Below are 19,487 nucleotides of genomic sequence, written 5' to 3' on the forward strand. Positions count from 1 at the left end.
GATTTACCTTTTATCCCCAATACCTGTCACCCTCGTCACCCAGTGCACCCTCACCCCAGAGCAATCCCCAAGTGCCAACACCACAGCAGGAGATGGACAAGGAGAAGGAAGAAGAGCCTTGTGACAGGCCCTGATTGCTCCATCTTGTCTCCACAACCCCCCTGTACCCAAACCCCAAAATCTGGGATTTACCCTATAATTGTGTCTTCCCTTCACCATTCACACCCCAGTGATTCCCACAGGTTCCATCTCCTCATACACTGCTGGCACATCCCCAGATGGATCAAAATCCATCCACCAAGTGCTTCTGGCAGCATTCCAAGGCTCCCGAGCCCCCCAAGGGTTCTCTGGGTAGCTCTGGACATCAGGAGGGATGGGCTGAGCTCCCACACTGCTGACCACTGGCTCACCTTTCCAAAACGCCTCAGCCCTGGGCAAGTCCTGCACCCAGAGGTGTTCGGCTGAACTTTGGATCGCAGACAGTGAGAAGAAGCTTCATTTCGTGCTGAGGAAAAGAAGGAAGATCCTGATGTTCCCCAGGAGGAATCCGAAGCCTTTCCCTCTCCCATGCTGCCACCTGGTGACAAATCCTGCTCCAGCTCCTAAAGGACCAAACCTCATCCAACAGGAGCAGCTTCCAGCTCCATCGGACCACAGACATCGAATCCTGCAACAAAAATAAAAATAAATTCATTTTTAGTCGGTGGATTGCTGGTCCTGGTTGATGCTGCCCCTCTGTCCCTGGCTGTGCAGAGCTCCCAGCTCACCTGCAGCAGCTGGGATTCTGCACAGCCATTCCTATAAAGCACAGAGTTTCTGAAACATCACCTTACTCTGCAAAAACACCCAGGAGGAATTCTGATGAAAAAACTAACACAGGGAAAAAAAAAAAAAAAAGAAAAAAGGAAAAAAGGAAAAATTAAGATGTTGTCTATCATATTTTCCTTGAGGAAAAAACCCCATTTCCCATTTTTTCCACTCCTCAGGGTCATGTGGATGTCACCTCCCAGATGTCCCAGCACACCCATTTAGGGTTTTCTTCTGTGCCTCTCCAGATTCTTCCACATCTCATTTTATAGACAATTCTGATTACTAAAGCATTTCTATCCTCACCAAATTCTTCCCTAAAAACGTTCACAGGGATGATTCCAGAATAATCCTTTTCCTTAAGGTAAAGCCAACAATAAATCAGAGTTTTCCTTTCTGCAGGTACCAGGAAATTTCTTCAGTAAGAACTTACATTCTCTCTCCAGAAAGAGAATTTGTTTTCTTCAGTAAAAGCTTTCTTTTTAGACTCAGTGGACACAGAGGATATTAACTTCCTTTACTCAAAGCTACATGGTTTGCTTGGCACAATGGAATTTTTATTTTTAATTTGCTTTACATGGAATTGCTGTGTACAATTCCTTTCTTTTCTGCTAAAGACTGAAAAATCTGTACAAAAAAATGCATTTGGGAGCTGCATTGTGCATTATGCAGAATGTTTAAAATGGATTAAAAATTAAAAAAAAAGCCATTTTTTTCCCATCAACAAGCAACAAGTGGAATAATTAATGCATACCAAGTGTCAGCTGTCCATGGGGCAAGAGGAAAAGTCCAGGCATTCCACACATCCTGGAGGGGGTGTAAAAAGGAAGAGTTTCCAGCCCCTGTGACACTCCCAGTGCCTTGATCACTCAGCTATTGCCAACTTTGATGCTGCACAAGGTGCCACTGGGCTGTTTCGTGAACTCCTTTGCAAACCTTCCTTTTCATTTTCCAGCTGCCTTTCTCTTCATGATGATTTAGGGAAAAAAAAAAGAACAAAAAAGAATAAAAAGAAAAAAAAAAAGAATAAAAAGAAAAAAAAATAATAAAAAGAAAAAGGGTGTTGTGCTTGGGGTTTTTTAAGCATCCCTATTGTGCACAGTTCAAACCATGTCCAATTCAGACCTGGTTTCTTTGGGGTGGGCACCAAGTTCCTGCACAGGAGAAGTTGTTTGATCTCCTTTCTCCTCATTAACATCAGAACCTGCTGGTGCTGCTCAGAGGGGAGCACAGAGCATGAACAGCCAGCTTTTCTCAGCTTTCACCAGCAAACCCTGCTCTTTCCACTCTAACAGCCAGAGTCAGAGTGGAACTCCACTGCTCTCAAGAGCAAGAATCGCTGCTGGGTCACTCTCAAATCAGATTTTAATGTCTTACCCAAAAAGAGAGATGGCTCTGACTCCTGCACTGCTGCAAAGGAAAGGAAGCAGCCCCACCAACAAGCAGGGAGGGGAATTTTCAGCTGCAGAACTCAGACATTTTTCAGGGTATTATTACAAAATTACCCCTTTACAGTCATCTTCTTCATACTTGTGGGGCACACAACTTTCCCTCCTTTGCCAGATATTTCTGAGGGAGGCTGCACCAGCCAGCAGAGCCACAGGGAAAAGGATTTCCATGATTGCTGTCAGAGGTGGAGCTGGGGAAGTGTTCTGCTCCTCAGGTGTGATGTGAGAAAACCCCTCCAACACCTGGCAAACCCCTCAAATTGTGGCAACTGCCTCAAAACCTGACAAACCCCTGGAATCCCAAGGCAACCCCTCTAAACCTGGCAAAACCCAACTCTCAAAACCTGGCACACCGAGCCTTCAAATCCTGGTACAAACCCCCTACCTGGAAAACACCTAACTGGCATAAACTCCACCCCCTTAAAACCTGGTCAAACAATCCTGTACACCCCTCAAATCCTGGTACTACCTCATAAACCCCCTCAAACCTGCTAACCCAAACCTGGCATAAACTCACCCCTCAAAACATGGCAAACCAAGCCCTCAAATTCTGGCACAAACCCCACTAAACCTGGCACAAACCAACTCCTCTAAACCTGGCAAACCAGGCCCTGAAATCCTGGTAAGAACCAAGCCCTTAAATCCTGGAACAAACCCCACTAAACCTGGCAAAAACCATCCCTCAAAGCCTGGCAAACTGACCCCTTAAATCCTGGTACAAACCCCATTAAACCTGGCATAAACTCACCCCTCAAATCCTGGTAAAAACCAACGCCTCAAATCCTGATAGAAGCTCCTCTAAACCTGGCATGAACTCACCCCTCAAAATCTGGAAAACCAAGCCTTCAAATTCTGGTACAAACCCCTCTAAACCTGGCAAAACCCAACTCTCAAAACCTGGCACACCGAGCCTTCAAATCCTGGTACAAATCCCACAAAACCTGGCACAAACCAACCCCTCTAAACCTGGCAAACCAACCCCTCAAATCCTGGTACAAACCCCATTAAACCTGGCATAAACTCACCCTTCAAAACCTGGCAAACCAAGCTCTTAACTCCTGGTAAAAAACCCAATAAACCTGGCACAAACCAACCCCTCTTAACCTGTCAAACCAACCCCTCAAATCCTGGTACAAACCCCTCAAATCCTGTTAAAAACCAACCCCTCAAATCCTGATAGAAGCCCCTCTAAACCTGGCATAAATTCACCCCTCAAAGCCCAGAAAACCAAGCCCTTAAATCCTGGAACAAACCCCTCAAAATCTGGCAAACCCCCACTCCTCAAAACCTGGCAAACCAAGCCCCTAAATTCTGGGAAAACCCCACAAAACCTGGCACAAACCAACCCCTCTAAACCTGGCAAACCAACCCCTCAAATCCTGGTACAAACCCCACTAAATCTGGCATAAACTCACCCCTCAAAACCTGGCAAACCAAGCCCTTAAATCCAGGTACAAACCCCCCTAAATCTGGCACAAACCCCCCCCTCAAATCCTGATAGAAGCCCCTCTAAACCTGGCATAAATTCACCCCTCAAAGCCCAGAAAACCAAGCCCTTAAATCCAGGTACAAACCCCCCTAAATCTGGCAAACCCCCACTCCTCAAAACATGGCAAACCAAGCCCTTAAATCCGGGTACAAACCCCCCTAAATCTGGCACAAACCCACCCCTCAAATCCTGGTAGAAGCCCCTCTGAACCTGGCCCAAACCCACCCCTCTAAACTCAGCTAAAGTGGGCTCAGTTTGGGAGCAAAGGGTGTGGAAATAGGAGTCAGGTTTTGGGCAGGGGCAGGACTCTGCTGCTCAGGTGAGGGGTTTGGGACAGGACTGAGGGAATGCTCGGTGGGATTCTGCAGGAATCTGTGTGACAGGAGCACTCCTGGAGGTTTGGGGTGGTTGTCATGGTGGGATTCACGGGAATATACGGAGTAAACACGAATGAGAGCTCCTTGAGCTTGACAAAAATCACATTTCTCCAGAGTGACAGCCTTTCCCAGGGGTGCAAGCAGCTGCACATCCTTCAGACGGAGAGACCCACACAGAGGTTGCACACAAATGCATTTTATTGCTCTCTACACACACAGAGATGCATACACAGTATGCAGGTGAGCCATAGGGCAGTCCCAGCACTGGGAGAAACAACATCCACCAGGAATTCAACCACTCAATACAGATAAAAATCATTATTATAATGAAAATGCTAAAAACAGCATAGCTTACACCCAGAATGTATAACATTGACAAATCAAGCCTGTCACCTACTACTTTTCTTTAACATAAAGCAACAACATACTCTTTTTCTAAATTGAAAAAAGCATCAAATAGTAGAAATATTCCACATAGTTCCCTAACTCCTGCTCATCCCTCACACCGTATGTACAGGACTATGAAAGGGCCGTGGGGGAGAAATCCAAACCAAAACCAAACCTGGTTTTTTTGATGCTGCACAAAAGCAAACAGAGGGAAATACTTTAACCAAGTAATAACTTTATCCTCCAGTGTGACTGAGCCAACCAGAGCTGTCAGCCAAGCCAGAGCAAAGCTGCTGGCTCTTACTGGGAATAGGAGAGGAAATCTCCTACAGCAATTCCTATCTCAAGTGTAACTTTTACAAACACCCTCCCTCACTCTGAAGACGTTGCCCCTGCCTGGGCAGCACTGCAGCAGTGCCTACACAGCTTCAGCACTGAACAGAACACCTCAGCTTTTGCCAAGGATCCCAAAAGAGCCAAAAGCACGGCGTTCTCTCATGCATAAATAAAACAAGGGGGGAAATAAAATTCCCTACAGGAGAGAGGATGAGAGCTGGACTATCAGATGCAGTCAGATCCTTCCTCTGGACTGTCACAGGTCCATGCAGTGAGGACTGCCCTGACTACCAGGGCCTCCAGAGAGGGCTGCTGTCCTTTGGAGACACTTGTTTCAGGGCACTGGCGTTCCCAGGGGAGAAGGGAACCTCTGGAGCAGCTGCCTGGCTCTTCTGGAAGTGGCTTAAAAGTTTGGTCTGTGTTTCAGTGCGGACTTTGTGGAGAGAGAGGAAGTAGAAAGCTTCTTGCAAACACCTGGAGTAGCCCTCTCTGAAGTCAAACTGGGAGCTTTTATGGAAGGATCCTGCAGCTGGAGGAAGGAAGAAAAGAGGGACAGGGAAGAAAGAAGAGTTTAGAACAGCTGTCCATGGCTTGAGATTCGTACAACAGTCACAGATTTGTGGTAAAATGGAGACGGAAAGAAAACTCAGAACTTACTCTTCATCTGCAGCTGGCTCTGCTGCTTCAGGTAGCTGACAGTCATCTCCAGGATGTCGGCTTTCTCCAGCTTGGAGTTGGGCTGGTGCCTCTGGAACTCCTTCTCCAGGAGCAGTTTCAGCTGCTCGATGCTGCTGTTGATCCGGTCCCGGCGCATTTTCTCCACCACCGGCTTCCTCAGCTGCAAAAAGCAAAGGAAAAGAGCCCTGTGGATGAAAGGATCCTCTCCCTGACCCTCCACCAGCTTCCTCAGCTGCAAAAAGCAAAGGAAAAGAGCCCTGTGGTGAAAGGATCCTCTCCCTGACCCTCCACCAGCTTCCTCAGCTGCAAAAAGCAAAGGAAAAGAGCCCTGTGGTGAAAGGATCCTCTCCCTGACCCTCCACCAGCTTCCTCAGCTGCAAAAAGCAAAGGAAAAGAGCCCTGTGATGAAAGGATCCTCTCCCTGACCCTCCACCAGCTTCCTCAGCTGCAAAAAGCAAAGGAAAAGAGCCCTGTGATGAAAGGATCCTCTCCCTGACCCTCCCCAGGGCTGTTGGCTGCCCACCACTGCTCCTCAGCAGAGCCAGGCAAGGTCTCAGCTGCTGCAAACTGCTCTGCTGTGCCTGCACTTACTTTGTTCTTCTCCTTTGGTGTCAGCAGGTTGTCGGGCTCCAAGAAAACGGCGCTGGGAGCCATCTGTCCTGAGCAGGGAGAGGGTTTGGAGTGGGATCCAGGAGGAAGGTGCTGCTGGGAGCTGCCCACAGCCCGTATTTATACGGTGGGAGCGTGTGGGTCTGCGGCTCGGTGGCGTTTCCCACACTCTCCGGCCAATCCCTGCCAGGGCCAGCACAAAGGGAGAAGCAGCTATTCTTGCATGCTCCAGTGGCACTGAATAGCTCAGGGATAAATGACCTCCTTCTCCCAGAGGAGCAGGTGGGGAGTGCGTGCGCCCCGGAAGGCCGCGAGCGCGGTCCCGCGTGTGCCAGGAGCTGGGAAAGAGCTGCCCTGCCAAGGGAAAGGCTGCTGAGTAATGCCAAGGATCAGTGGCATTCCAGGGGCAGCCCGGGGTTCACAGGCAGGAGGAGGAAGGAGGAGGAGGAGGAGGAAGGAGGAGGAAGGCCAGCTGCCCATGGCGGGATTGCTGCTCCGGCACACGCCAGCAGCTCCTGGCGACCAGAAATTGTCACAGACATGTTTGATAAAAATCCTTTCCTGAGGGTTTCTCCTCTTAAGAAGCTGAGAGGCTTCAAGAACAAAATGCAAACAATGATTCTCTGTTGCTGTGGGCTGGTGGATCTGGGATTGGCCTCATCTGGTTGTTTCTAATCAATGGCCAATCCCAGCCCAGCTGTCCAGCTGTCTCAGTCAGAGACAAACCTTTGTTATTCATTCCTTTTCTATTCCTAGCCAGCCTTCTGATTAAATCCTTCCTTCTATTCTTTTAGTACAGTTTTTAACATAACATATATCATAAAATAATAAATCAGCCTTTTGAAACACGGAGTCAAGATTCTCATCTCCTCCTCCTCCTGGGACCCCTGCACACACTCTCACAAGAAATCCCCCAAAACCTCCACCCTGCTTTCCACCTGGGGCTCTCCCACAGGAGACTCTGGCACCAGCTTTGCCCATGGCAAGCAGAAAACACCTTCCTGCTTTGACTCACTGCAAATAAAAATGTTCCATTTTAAGCACGCAAAATTATTACACTAAATATACTAAATTTACACACAAAACTTATATGCACAAAAATTATACTTGATATTATATATATTTAGTATCTATGCATTTATATATATTTAGTGTATATATAGATAGATTATATTACACTCACACACAAAAATTATACTTGATAATATATATATTTAGTATCTATGCATTTATATATACATTTAGTGTATATATACAGATTACATTATACTCACATAAAAATTATACTAAATATTATATATATTTAGTATATATGCATTTATATATATTTACTGTATATATATATAGATTACATTATACTCATGTACAAAATTATACTAAATATTATATATATTTAGTATATATGCATTTATATATATATTTAGTGTATATATAGATAGATTATATTACACTCACACACAAAAATTATACTAAATATTATATATATTTAGTATATATGCATTTTATATATATTTAGTGTATATATATATAGATTACATTATACTCACGTACAAAAATTATACTTAATAACATTTGAAAATGTTATTTTCAATAACATTAAAAAACATTTGAAAATGTTATTTAGTATAATTTTTCTAAGTCCATGAAGTGGCTGGAAAGGAAGATAAACTCAAATCCCCATTCAGGAAAACATTTTCAGCTTTTTGATCCTTGTTCCCTTCCCTCAGAATTTTATGCAGCCCCTAAGAAAACTCTCATAAGTGCTTTATGTTTCTGTTTCCAAACACCTGCAAGACAAATACTTGTGGAGGAGTGACTTGGGATTGTTTCAGAATCACTTCAGTATCACATGCTGCCTCTTGCTTCCTCCCCAAAACACATTTTATTCTAAATATTTTCATTTAGTCTATGAACAAAGGCAAAGTGGGTGCAGAAGAGATTTATATCCTCATTTATATCCTCATAAATCAAATTCCTGATTCCTCATCATTCTCCCCTGGGCCAGTTGCTGTGTTTGATGCACAGCCTGTGCTCAGGAGGTGAGCACAGGCTGTGCAGGTTCTTATCAGGTTTTTATCAGTTTTTTTTCTCATAAAAACACAGCCAGGGATTCCTGCTGGAAATCTTGAACCAGATCTGCCAGCAATTTATCCCTCAGGTGATGCCAGGGTTGATGTTTGTGGAGCTCTTGCTGCAGTGAGCAAACACCCGTTGTACTCACATTAATTCAGTGTAGGTGAGCTCACCTTTCCATTAACGGGTGTGTGTGACCACCCAGGGCCTTCAGTGTGAGCACACACCCCCAGAGCACGGGGACACGTTTCTCCCTCCCTCTGCAGCACCAGGTAAGGCTTCAATGACCCCTTCCAGGCTCTGCTTTTCCATCCCCATTGTGCTGCCCTGAATGGGCTCCCTTCTCCCAGCACAGAGCAGCAGCTGTTGAGCTCAGGGTCTTTTATGTCAACTTGTGGGAAAGCTTTTGTGACACCGTTTCACATGTTCTCCTCAAAGCCTGTGGATTATCTCTGAGCCCATGTAATGCCACCTCTGAAACCAATCCTGCCCTCTGTGCAAGAGATTCCCTGAAACAGAAACTCCAGAGCTGGGACTCGTTTCTCCAGCTCGTTAATTGAGCTCAGGAAGAAGGAAAGTGCCAGTCCTGTGATGGGCAGGGCAGTTTAGCCAGAGAAAAATTCTGTTTCCCTCTTTTTGCTTTCCTCTGATGCTCCACTCAGCACCCTGATAAAAACTACATTAATTCCTCCACCTCTGTAATTCTACCTCTGAAACCAATTTTGCCCTCTGTGCAAGACATTCCCTGAAACAGAAACTCCAGAGCTGTCATTTCTCCAGCTCATTTATAGAGCTCAGGAAGAAGGAAAGGGCCAGTCCTGTGATGGGCAGGGCAGTTTAGCCAGAGACAATTGCTGTTTCCCTCTTTTTGCTTTCCTCTGATTCTCCACTCAGCACCCAGATAAAAACTACATTAATTCCTCCACCTCTCAAACCAATCCTGCCCTCTGTGCAAGAGATTCCCTGAAACAGAAACTCCAGAGCTGGGACTCGTTTCTCCAGCTCATTTAATTGAGCTCAGGAAGAAGGAAAGTGCCAGTCCTGTGATGGGCAGGGCAGTTTTGCCAGAGACAATTGCTGTTTCCCTCTTTTTGCTTTCCTCTGATGCTCCACTCAGCACCCAGGCAAAAACTGCATCAATTCCATGGGAGCAGTCATGTCAGCCTCACCCTCCTCGCTCCTGGGGGTGGTTGTGCATGGCACAGTCGAGGGGTCAGTGCTCAGAATTTCCTCTCCAAAGTGACCCAGAGCCTGCACCTGAGGAGGCTGAACACAAAGTCCAAATGCTCAGTAAAACAAAAAAGAAATTAAGAAAAAAATAACTAAATAAAAAATAATTTTCTGTGGCATTCCACTTTTGCTGGAGAGGCTGAAGCCCTGCCTACTTGAAATGGGTGTGATAATAAGAATTACAATATTCCATGTATTACTGGGAGGTGAATGCAGCAAATCTCCCCTGGGTGGCAAACCCATTGAGGTTCCTACATCCTTGCTCTGCCACACACAGATTTTAAGGAATTGGAAATAAAAACGTGTATTTAAAACAGCTTTTTATTTTCTCATTGGTTGCACAAGCTCTGAGGGGAAAAATTGGCCAATTACTGACCTAGATAGAAGAGTTACTCAAGTTAGATGCTCAATAACCCAAAATTAATGCTCTGCTTTGGCTGGAAATCCTAAAGAAGTGGTATCAAAAATTTCTCCTATGATAAAGATTGCAGAGTCTGCACTAAGAAGAATGAATTGGGAATCACACCTCTCCCCCTCCAAACACACACACTGCTGCAGAGAAAGCTCATCAGGATCCCAAAACACTGGACCTGTGGCACCAGGATATTTTCTGAGAAATCCCTTCACCAGCATTTCTTCTCCTGGGAAGCTGAGAAACCTCAGAGAGAAATGTAAACAATAATTATCTGATTGCTTCTCTGTGTTTGCTGCTCTGGAGTGTGGGCTGGAGATCCTTTGCCAACAGGTGCGTGCTTGATTGGTTGGATTGATTAATTAATGATCCATCCCCATCAGCTGTGTTGGACTCTGAGGAGTCAGCCACGAGTTTTTATTATTCATTCTTGTAAAGCCTTCTGTCTCTATCCTTGCTCTTTCTTTAGGATAGTTTTAATACACATATGTTAGAAAAAATAAATATATTTAGAGATATATATTAGATTATATTAGATGTATATTAGATTATAGTAGAGTCGATTATATGAGTATTAGATAGATTAGATATATGATATGATATTATATTATATGATATTATATTATATTATATTATATTATATTATATTATATTATTCTATTATATTATCTTATATTATATTATATTATATTATATTATATCTATCTATATAGAGTATATATTGTGTATCTATACTGTAAATACCATATATATATAGTATATATTACTATATATATAGTATTTATAGTATATCTATTTAGTGCATATTTATAATAATATTTATACATTTAATATTTATATATTTAGCATATATATTAGTTAGTATAATATATAGTATATATATTTTTAGTATCCTATAGCATTTTAATATAATATAGTATAATTTTATTAATAATGTAATTATATAATATATAATTGTATGATAGTTATATTATATTATTAGATTATATTAGAATAATGTACAGGACATAATATAATATAATATAATAAGTGATATAACATAAGTAATAATATAATAATATGATGATGATGACCAAGATAATGTAAGATAATGTAAGAGGAAGGGAATGGAAGATACTGAAGAGAAGGTGAAATGAATGAATAGGAAGAATGAAGAGAAGAGAAGATAAGATAATAGATAGAAGAGAAGAGAAGAGAAGAGAAGAGAAGAAGAGAAGATAAGTAGAAGAGAAGAGAATAGAAGATAATAGAAAGAAGATAGATATAATATAATAGAATATAAGATAATATAAGAGAATATAATAGAAGTATATATAATATAATATAATATAATATAATATAATATAATATAATATAATATAATATAATATAATATAATATAATATAATATATCAGCCTTCTGAGAGCATGGAGTCAGATTCTCATCTCTCACCTCGTCCTGGGGACCTGACAAACCCCACACATCTGGATGTTTGAAACAGGCCACCAACACCAGCCTTGCCCCAGAATCCCTGCCAGCTGTTGGCCCTTTGGGAAGCCCCAAGGATGCTGCTGCCTTCCCAAGCCTGCAGAGATGCTGCAGTGCTGCCCAGATGGCCTTTGGGGAGCAGGCCCTTCCCACTGAACACAAAGAGAGCCAAGCACCGTGGCTAATGTGGTTTGTAGTGGGGCACACTTCCTTTGTGACAGCAGGGAATGGGCTTAAGGAAGGTGTGGGAAACTCCAGAGTAGGAGCAGGAAAACTTCCCCAGCAAGCAAACTTCCCCAGCAAACAAACTTCCCCAGCAAGCAAACTTGCCCAGGAAACAAACTTCCCCAGCAAGCAAACTTGCCCAGGAAACAAACTTCCCCAGCAAGCTAACTTGCCGCAAGCAACTTGCCCAGCAAGCAACTTCCCCAGCAAGCAAACTTGCCCAGGAACAAACTTCCCAGCAAGCAACTTGCCCAGCAAACTTGCCCCAGCAAACTTCCCCACAAGCAACTTCCCAGAACAAACTTCCCCAGCAAGCAAACTTGCCCAGCAAGCAAACTTGCCCAGCAAGCAAACTTCCCCAGGAAACAAACTTCCCCAGCAAACAAACTTGCCCAGCAAACAAACTTCCCCAGCAAACTTCCCCCGCAAACAAACCTGGCCAGCTGTGTGTCAGTAACTCGTTCAGAAAGGGGAGCAGGGGCAGAGATGAACTGGGAACAGGAGAAACAGCAAAACTGGGATATTTAGGGCTGAGTCCTGCAGAGCATCCTGAGGTGGGAAATGAAATGGGTCCAATCCCCAGGGCCTTACTGAGATCCACACTGAGGCCAACAGAATTTGGGCTCCAAGATTTGCTCTGCAGATTTTGTACCTCTGGAGCAATTTCCTGATCTCTGTAAACTTGTAAATACAAATCACCTCCACGCCTACCTCAGAATTTATCAAAATCTGAATTTTCTCCTGCCAAATACCAAACCAAGATTCAGATCTGTTGTTTCTCATGTCTTTTCTCCCCCTGGTATTGCTGGTGTAAAACTTGACTGAGTTTTCTCAGCTCCCATAGCTCCACATGGGTCACACAGAACTCTCTCAATACCCTCATGCTCCACAGGAGCTGCTGCATCTCCTGGGATGTATTAAACAGATTGGGGCGTTAGAGAGGCAAACAGGGGATGTGGCTCAGAATTCTCAGAGCAGTCTGACCCACCTCCAGTGGGACAATTGGCTTTGGTGGATGAGCAAGACTGTGCTCTGCAACTCCTTTTTCTGTCATTTCCTCCCAGCTTTCCTCCCAACCCTTCCCTACATTTCCTCTCTAACCCTTCCCTACATTTCCTCCCAACCCTTCCCTACATTTCCTCTCTAACCCTTCCCTACATTTCCTCCCAACCCTTCCCTACATTTCCTCCCAACCCTTCCCTACATTTTCTCCCAACCCTTCCCTACATTTCCTCCCTGTCCTGCTGCTTGGCTGGTGCAATTTCTTTCTGCCTTCACAGCTTCCTTCCTTTTTATTTTTTATTTTTTTATTATTTTTCCCTTTTTCCTCGTGGTTTGCTTTCCCTCCCTGCAGGTTTCATAATCTGATTTTTCAATCTGTCACTCCTTTCCCCCCCTGGCTGTCACAGGCAGATGTGGTTTGAGGACAGGGGTGTCTCAGAGCCCCACAGCCCTGGTGAGTGTGGAGTTCCCTCCAGTTTCCCACACTGCTCTCCCATTCAGGCCATTCAGGCTCGGCATAAAGGAAGTGTGCCATGCTACAAGCTGAATTAGAAATGGTGTTTGACTTCCCTTTGTACTGCACAGAAACCTTGCTCTGGGCAGACCATCTGCATAGCCCTCACCGTGGAGAAAACCATTGATCAAGGCCTGTCAGCCCAGCTGGGGGAACTTGGGAAAGTAATTCCTTGTGCCACTTCAGTTCTTTAGGGCTTAACATCTGGCTGCAGGGGAGGCGACAGTTGATGGTTTAACAGTCTTGCTTCCTTTCAAGTTTGGGATGCTGTTTTGATCCCAGATAAGCCTTTCTGAAATCCTGATTTTAATAACATGGAAAGCATCCAGAAGAGTAGGAATAATGCACTGGCTTTGCATTTTCAAAGTGCTTTACAAATACCAGCTAATGAATTCTCAGCGACCTCCTCCGTGGGTGAGGATGGATTATTAGCAGTGGTTTACAAAGGAGGGAAAATGAGGCTGAGAGCAGAAAACCAAGATTTCAAGATTTCAAACAGCCTACAGGTCGCAGGCTTCTATGACCAAGAGGTTGTTGGAGACATCTGGTTTGCAAAAAAGCTCAGCACCAACTTTTGTTTTAATTAGCTTTGGCATCTCTGAGTGGGGCCAGCTCCCTTGCTTGTGGGAGGAATTGGATTTCCAGGCTGGACCACACTCACAGCCATGCACCACCCAGAGAAGCAGATACCAAAGCTCTCCTTTGCCCTCAAGTGCAGCAGTGGCCTTTGAAAATGTTATTTAGAATAATTTTTCTAAGCCCAAGACATGGCTGGAAAGGAAGGTAAACTCAAATCCCCAATCTAGGAAATACTTACGGTTGTGTTCAACAGAAAATAACCCCATCTCTCCAGAAAGTAAACTGAGTTTTCATTTGCTTATTCACACCCCTGCAGACCTGCAGCTGGGCTTAGTCCCTGGGCAAGTCTGTATGTCTGTATGTCTGTCTGTCTGTCTGTCTGTCTGTCAGCAGGGATGGTTATCCTGGGGCTGGAGCTCCTCAGGGAGAGGGAGCAGCGTGCCCTGAATGGACTCCTGAGGGAATGGGAGGAAATCTGACAACGTGCCTTGCCCTGTGGAGGGAGATGAGGGCACCCAACCCTGCCCATGGCCTGGCAGCTCCTGTGTGCCCCTCTGCCAGTCCTTTGCCTGGCTCAGGAGCAGGTTTTCCACCTCCTGGAAACCCTTCTTCCATTTATCAGACACCCTCTCTTCATTCTGCTGCCAGCTGAGAGTGGCAAAAATATCAGAGGCATATTTTCTGAAAAATCCTTTTGCTAGGATTTTTCTCCTGAGAAGCTGAGAGGCCTCAGAAACAAAAAGTAAACAATGATTCTCTGCTGCTGTGGGATGCAACAGGAGCATCTGTGATTGGTCTCATGTGGTTGTTTTTAATTAATGGCCAATCCCAGCCCAGCTATCTCAGACTCTGCTCAGTCACAAGATTTTATTCTCATTCCTTTCTATTCCTTTCAAGCCTTCTGATGAAATCCTTTCTTCTATTCTTTTGATACAGTTTTAATAGATCATTTCCTTTTACTGTAATATATATCATAAAATAATAAATCAGCCTTCTGAAACATGGAGCCAGGATTCTCATCTCTTCCCTCCTCCTGGGACCCCTGTGCACCCCACCACACAAAGATGTCTCCAAAACCCACCCGGCCTGGCAGGGCAGGAGCTCACGGGAGCCCTGGGACTCTGTCCCCTGACACACATCCACTGTGCTCTGCACCTGGTGACTGATGGCTGCCAAGCACAAGAAAATGGGCTCCAGTGGGAACTTTCACCCCAAAACTCACCCCAAAACTGAGGCTGAGCTCAAGGGAAAAGGAGCAACCCACTGGGGCATAAGGGAGAGTCAGCTTCAGGCTGCAGACTTGTTCCCAAGGCAGGGACAATCAAAGGAGGCTCAGGGGACACCCAGGAAGCCTCTGGCTCTTATCTGCCCCCCCTGCCCTCCCTGGCCTCTGAGCGATTCAATATCTGCCCCACGCAGATGGGGCTTGCTGAGTCTTGGGACTCATTCTGCTTAGGGCCTTCAGCAGGACTTCATGTCCAAGCCTCATCATTCTATAAAGAGAAAAAATTAATTCTATCAATCCAACTGCTCAGTATAAAAAAAATCCATCAAAATGCTTTTATTTTTATGGGAAACATCAAATTGTTTCTGTCAAACCTCCGTGATGTTCAGCCTGTTTCAAAACCAAATTTTGATATTTGAGAGGTTGGCAGCAGTGCCAGACCCACAGAGGTGCAGAGCCCATTGGAAGGGCTGGATGCCCCCATCTCCCAAAAAACCCTCCCAAAACCAAAGAAGGATGGAAGAGCAGGAGCCCAGCAGCTCCTGCTGGCTGCCCCCAGTGCCCTGCCAGTGACAGGCTGTGTCCTCCCTTGGCCAGGGCAGGGCAGGGGCTGATGGGGAGCTCCTGGGGACTTTCAGGGAGCTCCAGTGAACTCAGCACCATCCAGGGTGCTTGGGAGAAACCTCCAGCCCACCTGGCAGCACGTGGGAGATCTGTCACTGTGGGGTCCGTCTGTCTGTCTCTGCTCCCACACACGCTCAGGATGGTTCTGGCAGGCTGTGTCTCAAAGGATGAGTCTGGACTCTGGGTTTTTTCGGTCTTCAGAATTGTTTATGGTTTCTTATCTACAAAGTCCCTTCTCTGCCCGACCTGGATCTGACCAGCAGGGCAGCCAAAGGCACTCTGACCACCCCCAAGGCGGGCACATCTTTTATATCAAAAACTACGAATATCAGATTTACCTTTTATCCCCAATACCTGTCACCCTCGTCACCCAGTGCACCCTCACCCCAGACCAATCCCCAAGTGCCAACATCACAGCAGAAGATGGACGACAAGAAGAAGAAAGAAGAGTCTTGTGACCTGCCTTGTTTCCTCCATCTTGCCTCCATAACCCCCCTGTACCCAAACCCCAAAATCTGTAATTTACCCTATAACTACTTTTTCCCTTCACCATTCACACCTGAGTGATTCCCACAGGTTCCATCTCCTCATACATCGGTGGCACATCCCCAGATGGATCAAAATCCATCCACCAAGTGCTTCTGGCAACATTCCAAGACCCCCGAGCCACCCAAGGGTTCTCTCCGTAGCTCTGGACATCAGGAGGGATGGGCTGGGTTCCCACATGTCACCACAGGACACGAAACAACAGGACTCAGACTCGCTGCTCTTTCCAAGGTAAAAAGGGACTTTTTATTTAGTGACTCCAGCATTTATAGATTTCCAAAAGTGACAGTGGGTTGGAGGGTGACAGTGCCACCTCTCTAGTGACACTGGACAAACCAACAGCCCATCAAATTTCTCCTCCTCCCTAAAAGGATGCAAAACAATCAGTTAATTACTTAAAGTGGGTGGAAAAGTTCGTTACAAGAATGTAAACATCAGAAGGCTTAGAAAAAAATTAAAAAATCAGGAGATTCCCTCAGTCCCATCCCAGAGATGGGGAACAGCAGCATTTCCAAACTCCCTGGTAACTCAGCCCTGAGCTCCACCAGCCCCAGGAAGGAGCAGAAGGACAGGATCCATCCCCGGGTTGTTTTCTGCGGGTGTGGAAGGAGGAGGGTGACAAACCCAGCCCAGGGTGGCTCCCGCCAAGCCTGCTCCCAGGGCAATGTGTTCCTTTGAGCCATAATTGATTCCTGCCATCAGGCACCAGCCTGCTCTCCCCCAGGGTCAGCTCTTTCCCACATCCAAGCCCATTATCCCACAGTCCATGCCTTTTGTACAACACACTCCAGCCATTCATGTGCAAAGCAGCTGTAATCCCCAGACCTTTCAGAGTCAATATACCAGGAAATAATAAATCCCTCTTGTGCACTCTTGAATGTGCCGAGAGGTGACTTGTGGGAATTTCAGCTGGGCAGAAAAATAATAAATTCTCCTTAATTTTTAATTATTTGTGATGCTCACTGTAGAAGGGCTATGTCATTGGGGCATGACTACTTGGGGGTCACCACACAAGCAGCTTTAGAAATTTGATTTTGCCTCTAACAACCCTAAAAATGCAGATCAAGTTGTCTCACATGTTTCTCAATGATCAAAGTGCACTTCCCTTCTCTCGTGCACCTGGGAATGGCAGTGTATTAAACACTCTGGATCCGAAGAAAAACTAATTAAAAAAGGTTAAATCTGTGAAGAATGTACTTTACAGTATTAAGACCCCTTTTTGAGTGGGTCCTGATGTCTCAAGGAGGCAAGATAATGCCATGTTAATGACATTTAATGGAATATTTCATACAACAGTTCTAATAACAACATAACCTTTCCCCCTGGAAGAGGCAGATTTCCCTGGACTCCCACTCTACTGGTTCACATGCAGGGTTCCCTGTGGGAACAGAAGCCAGTCCTGAAAAACAAGATTTTTATATATAAAGATATTTCTTTATATATTGCCTGACAGCCAAACAATTTTTATATTATTTTCTGTGTTTCATGTCACTGAAAGACCCTGAGCAGAACATGATAGGCAGGATCAGGGTTGGGTTGGGGTTAGGGGTAGGATTAGGGGCAGGATTAGGGCTGGGTTGGGGTTAGGGGCAGGGTTTGGGGCAGGATTAGGGCTGGGTTGGGGTTAGGGGCAGGGTTTGGGGCAGGATTAGGGCTGGTTGGGTTAGGGCAGGTTTGGGCAGGATAGGGTTGGTTGGGTTAGGGGCAGGATTAGGGCTGGGTTGGGGTTAGGGGCAGGGTTTGGGGCAGGATTAGGGCTGGGTTGGGGTTAGGGGCAGGATTAGTGTTGGTTTGGGGTTAGGGGCAAGATTAGGGTTGGGTTGGGGTTAGGGGCAGGATTAGGGTTGGGTTGGGGTTAGGGACAGGGTTAGGGCTGGGAGAAGGGATCTTCATCTGAGACACCAAAGGAAGCAGTGGCTCCTCAATTAAAAGCTGTCAGAGGATCATTAGGGCTCACCTCAAACAGGTAGCTCCTTGTCTTTTCACACCTTGGCCAAGAACCTCCAGGGAGGAAGCTGTGAGAAGATGAGGGCGATGAAGGGATGTGCTAACACTGCAGGGATGTGTGGTGCTGAAATCTGGGAACCTCCACCATTGGATCAGGTGCAGCCAGCAGTGACACACAGACCCAGTTTGAATATCATCCAAAGATAACATTTCCCCCCAGGTGTGGCTGCCTGGGACACTGGCAGTGTTCCTGCTGCCACCAGCACATTCCACATCCAGCTGAGAGCAGAGCTGGCTTCACCCTCACCTCCCTCCATTTCCCTGGGTCTAAAAGCTTTCCAACAGAGCAGGAGAAGTTCTGTCACCCCCCAGCACTGCTGCTCCTTCACTCTGCTCCCTGAGGTGCTCCCAGGTGATGCCAGAAAAGCACAAGGGCCACCTGAGCCCCATCCCTGCCCCTTAGCACAGGCACAGGACAGCTCCCAGCTCCCAGAGGGCTCCGTGGGAGAGCCCAGCACCACTCTCCCCTTTCCCAAAAAAGCAAACTGAGGCAGAGCACAACAAACCAGAGCCCCAGGATAGCCTAAGCTGCAGCTCAGCTCAGCATTCCTGCAGCCACCCCTGCACGAACCTCTGTCCCTGCCCTTGTCACCCCTTCCTCCCCTGGATGGTGAAACGTGCCCGTTTCAGCCTTCCTGGGTGACAAAGGCACAGAGTTCATGGTGCCCCGACAGAAGCACAGCTCCACAAAGGGGTTATTAGCAGCAGGCTGTGTGGGTTTGGGTTTCTCTGCCTTTCCCAGACTCTTCCCCCATTGATAACATTTCTGGCTGGGACAATAGAAGTGTGCCTTGCAACTCCTCCCGACATTAGTGACGGTGCTTGAGCCTGAATGATTTAAAGGGAAGGAATCCAACTCCCAAAAGACCATCTGGCTATCAGTTCTAATGCAGCAATAAAGGTCAGGGCTTCTCAGGAGTCGGGAAAAAAGATGGTTTTTGACACTGAAGTGTCTTCAACCAGCTTGGTCCATGCCTACCTGTGTGCCAGCGTGGCTCCCCTGCTGAGAAAGGGATAAGCCAGGAGAGAGCTCCTGGAGGAAGGCCAGCCAGAGAACACAGGAAAGCAGGCAACACCTCATTAAAGCTGGCACAAGCTGGGGCTTGGTCTCTGAGCTGTGTCTTATTTTGTATCATAATCCTTTGACTGCTTCGAAGTGTTCATGAGATGTCTTGTCTCCTGGCTTTCCCACAAGGCGGGGAATAAAGGGCTCCAAGGACAACATCTGCCCTTCACAAAGAGCTGAGTCCATTCAGGCTGCCACAATGAGTCCCACGTCACTGCCTAGAGCAGTGTCACCTCCCTCCTTCCTGTCAACTGCCCACTACCCCCGGGCTTCACTGCCGCACTTCCAAGCAAGGAATTCTTTGGCTTTCTCACCTCACTTCACATTTCCCTCCTCCCTTCCATGCCCAGGTGCTCGGAGGAGGAGCACACCTCTGCCTGGGGCA

At 46.1% G+C, this 19,487-nt stretch overlaps 1 protein-coding gene across 1 annotated transcript; it reads right to left on the reverse strand.

Moving 5' to 3' along the window:
• Positions 1 to 5,131: 5,131 nt before the first annotated feature.
• Positions 5,132 to 6,176, reverse strand: LOC103820812 (transcription factor HES-5-like). The gene is made up of 3 exons (XM_009095571.4): positions 6,114 to 6,176; positions 5,502 to 5,682; positions 5,132 to 5,373 (listed from the first exon to the last, which is right to left on the reverse strand). Exons 1-3 carry the CDS (start codon positions 6,174 to 6,176, stop codon positions 5,132 to 5,134), a joined length of 486 nt encoding a protein of 161 aa, XP_009093819.1.
• Between the last annotated feature and the right edge of the window lie 13,311 nt (positions 6,177 to 19,487).

Source organism: Serinus canaria, chromosome 21 (assembly GCF_022539315.1).
Source record: "Serinus canaria isolate serCan28SL12 chromosome 21, serCan2020, whole genome shotgun sequence".
Taxonomy (NCBI): domain Eukaryota; kingdom Metazoa; phylum Chordata; class Aves; order Passeriformes; family Fringillidae; genus Serinus; species Serinus canaria.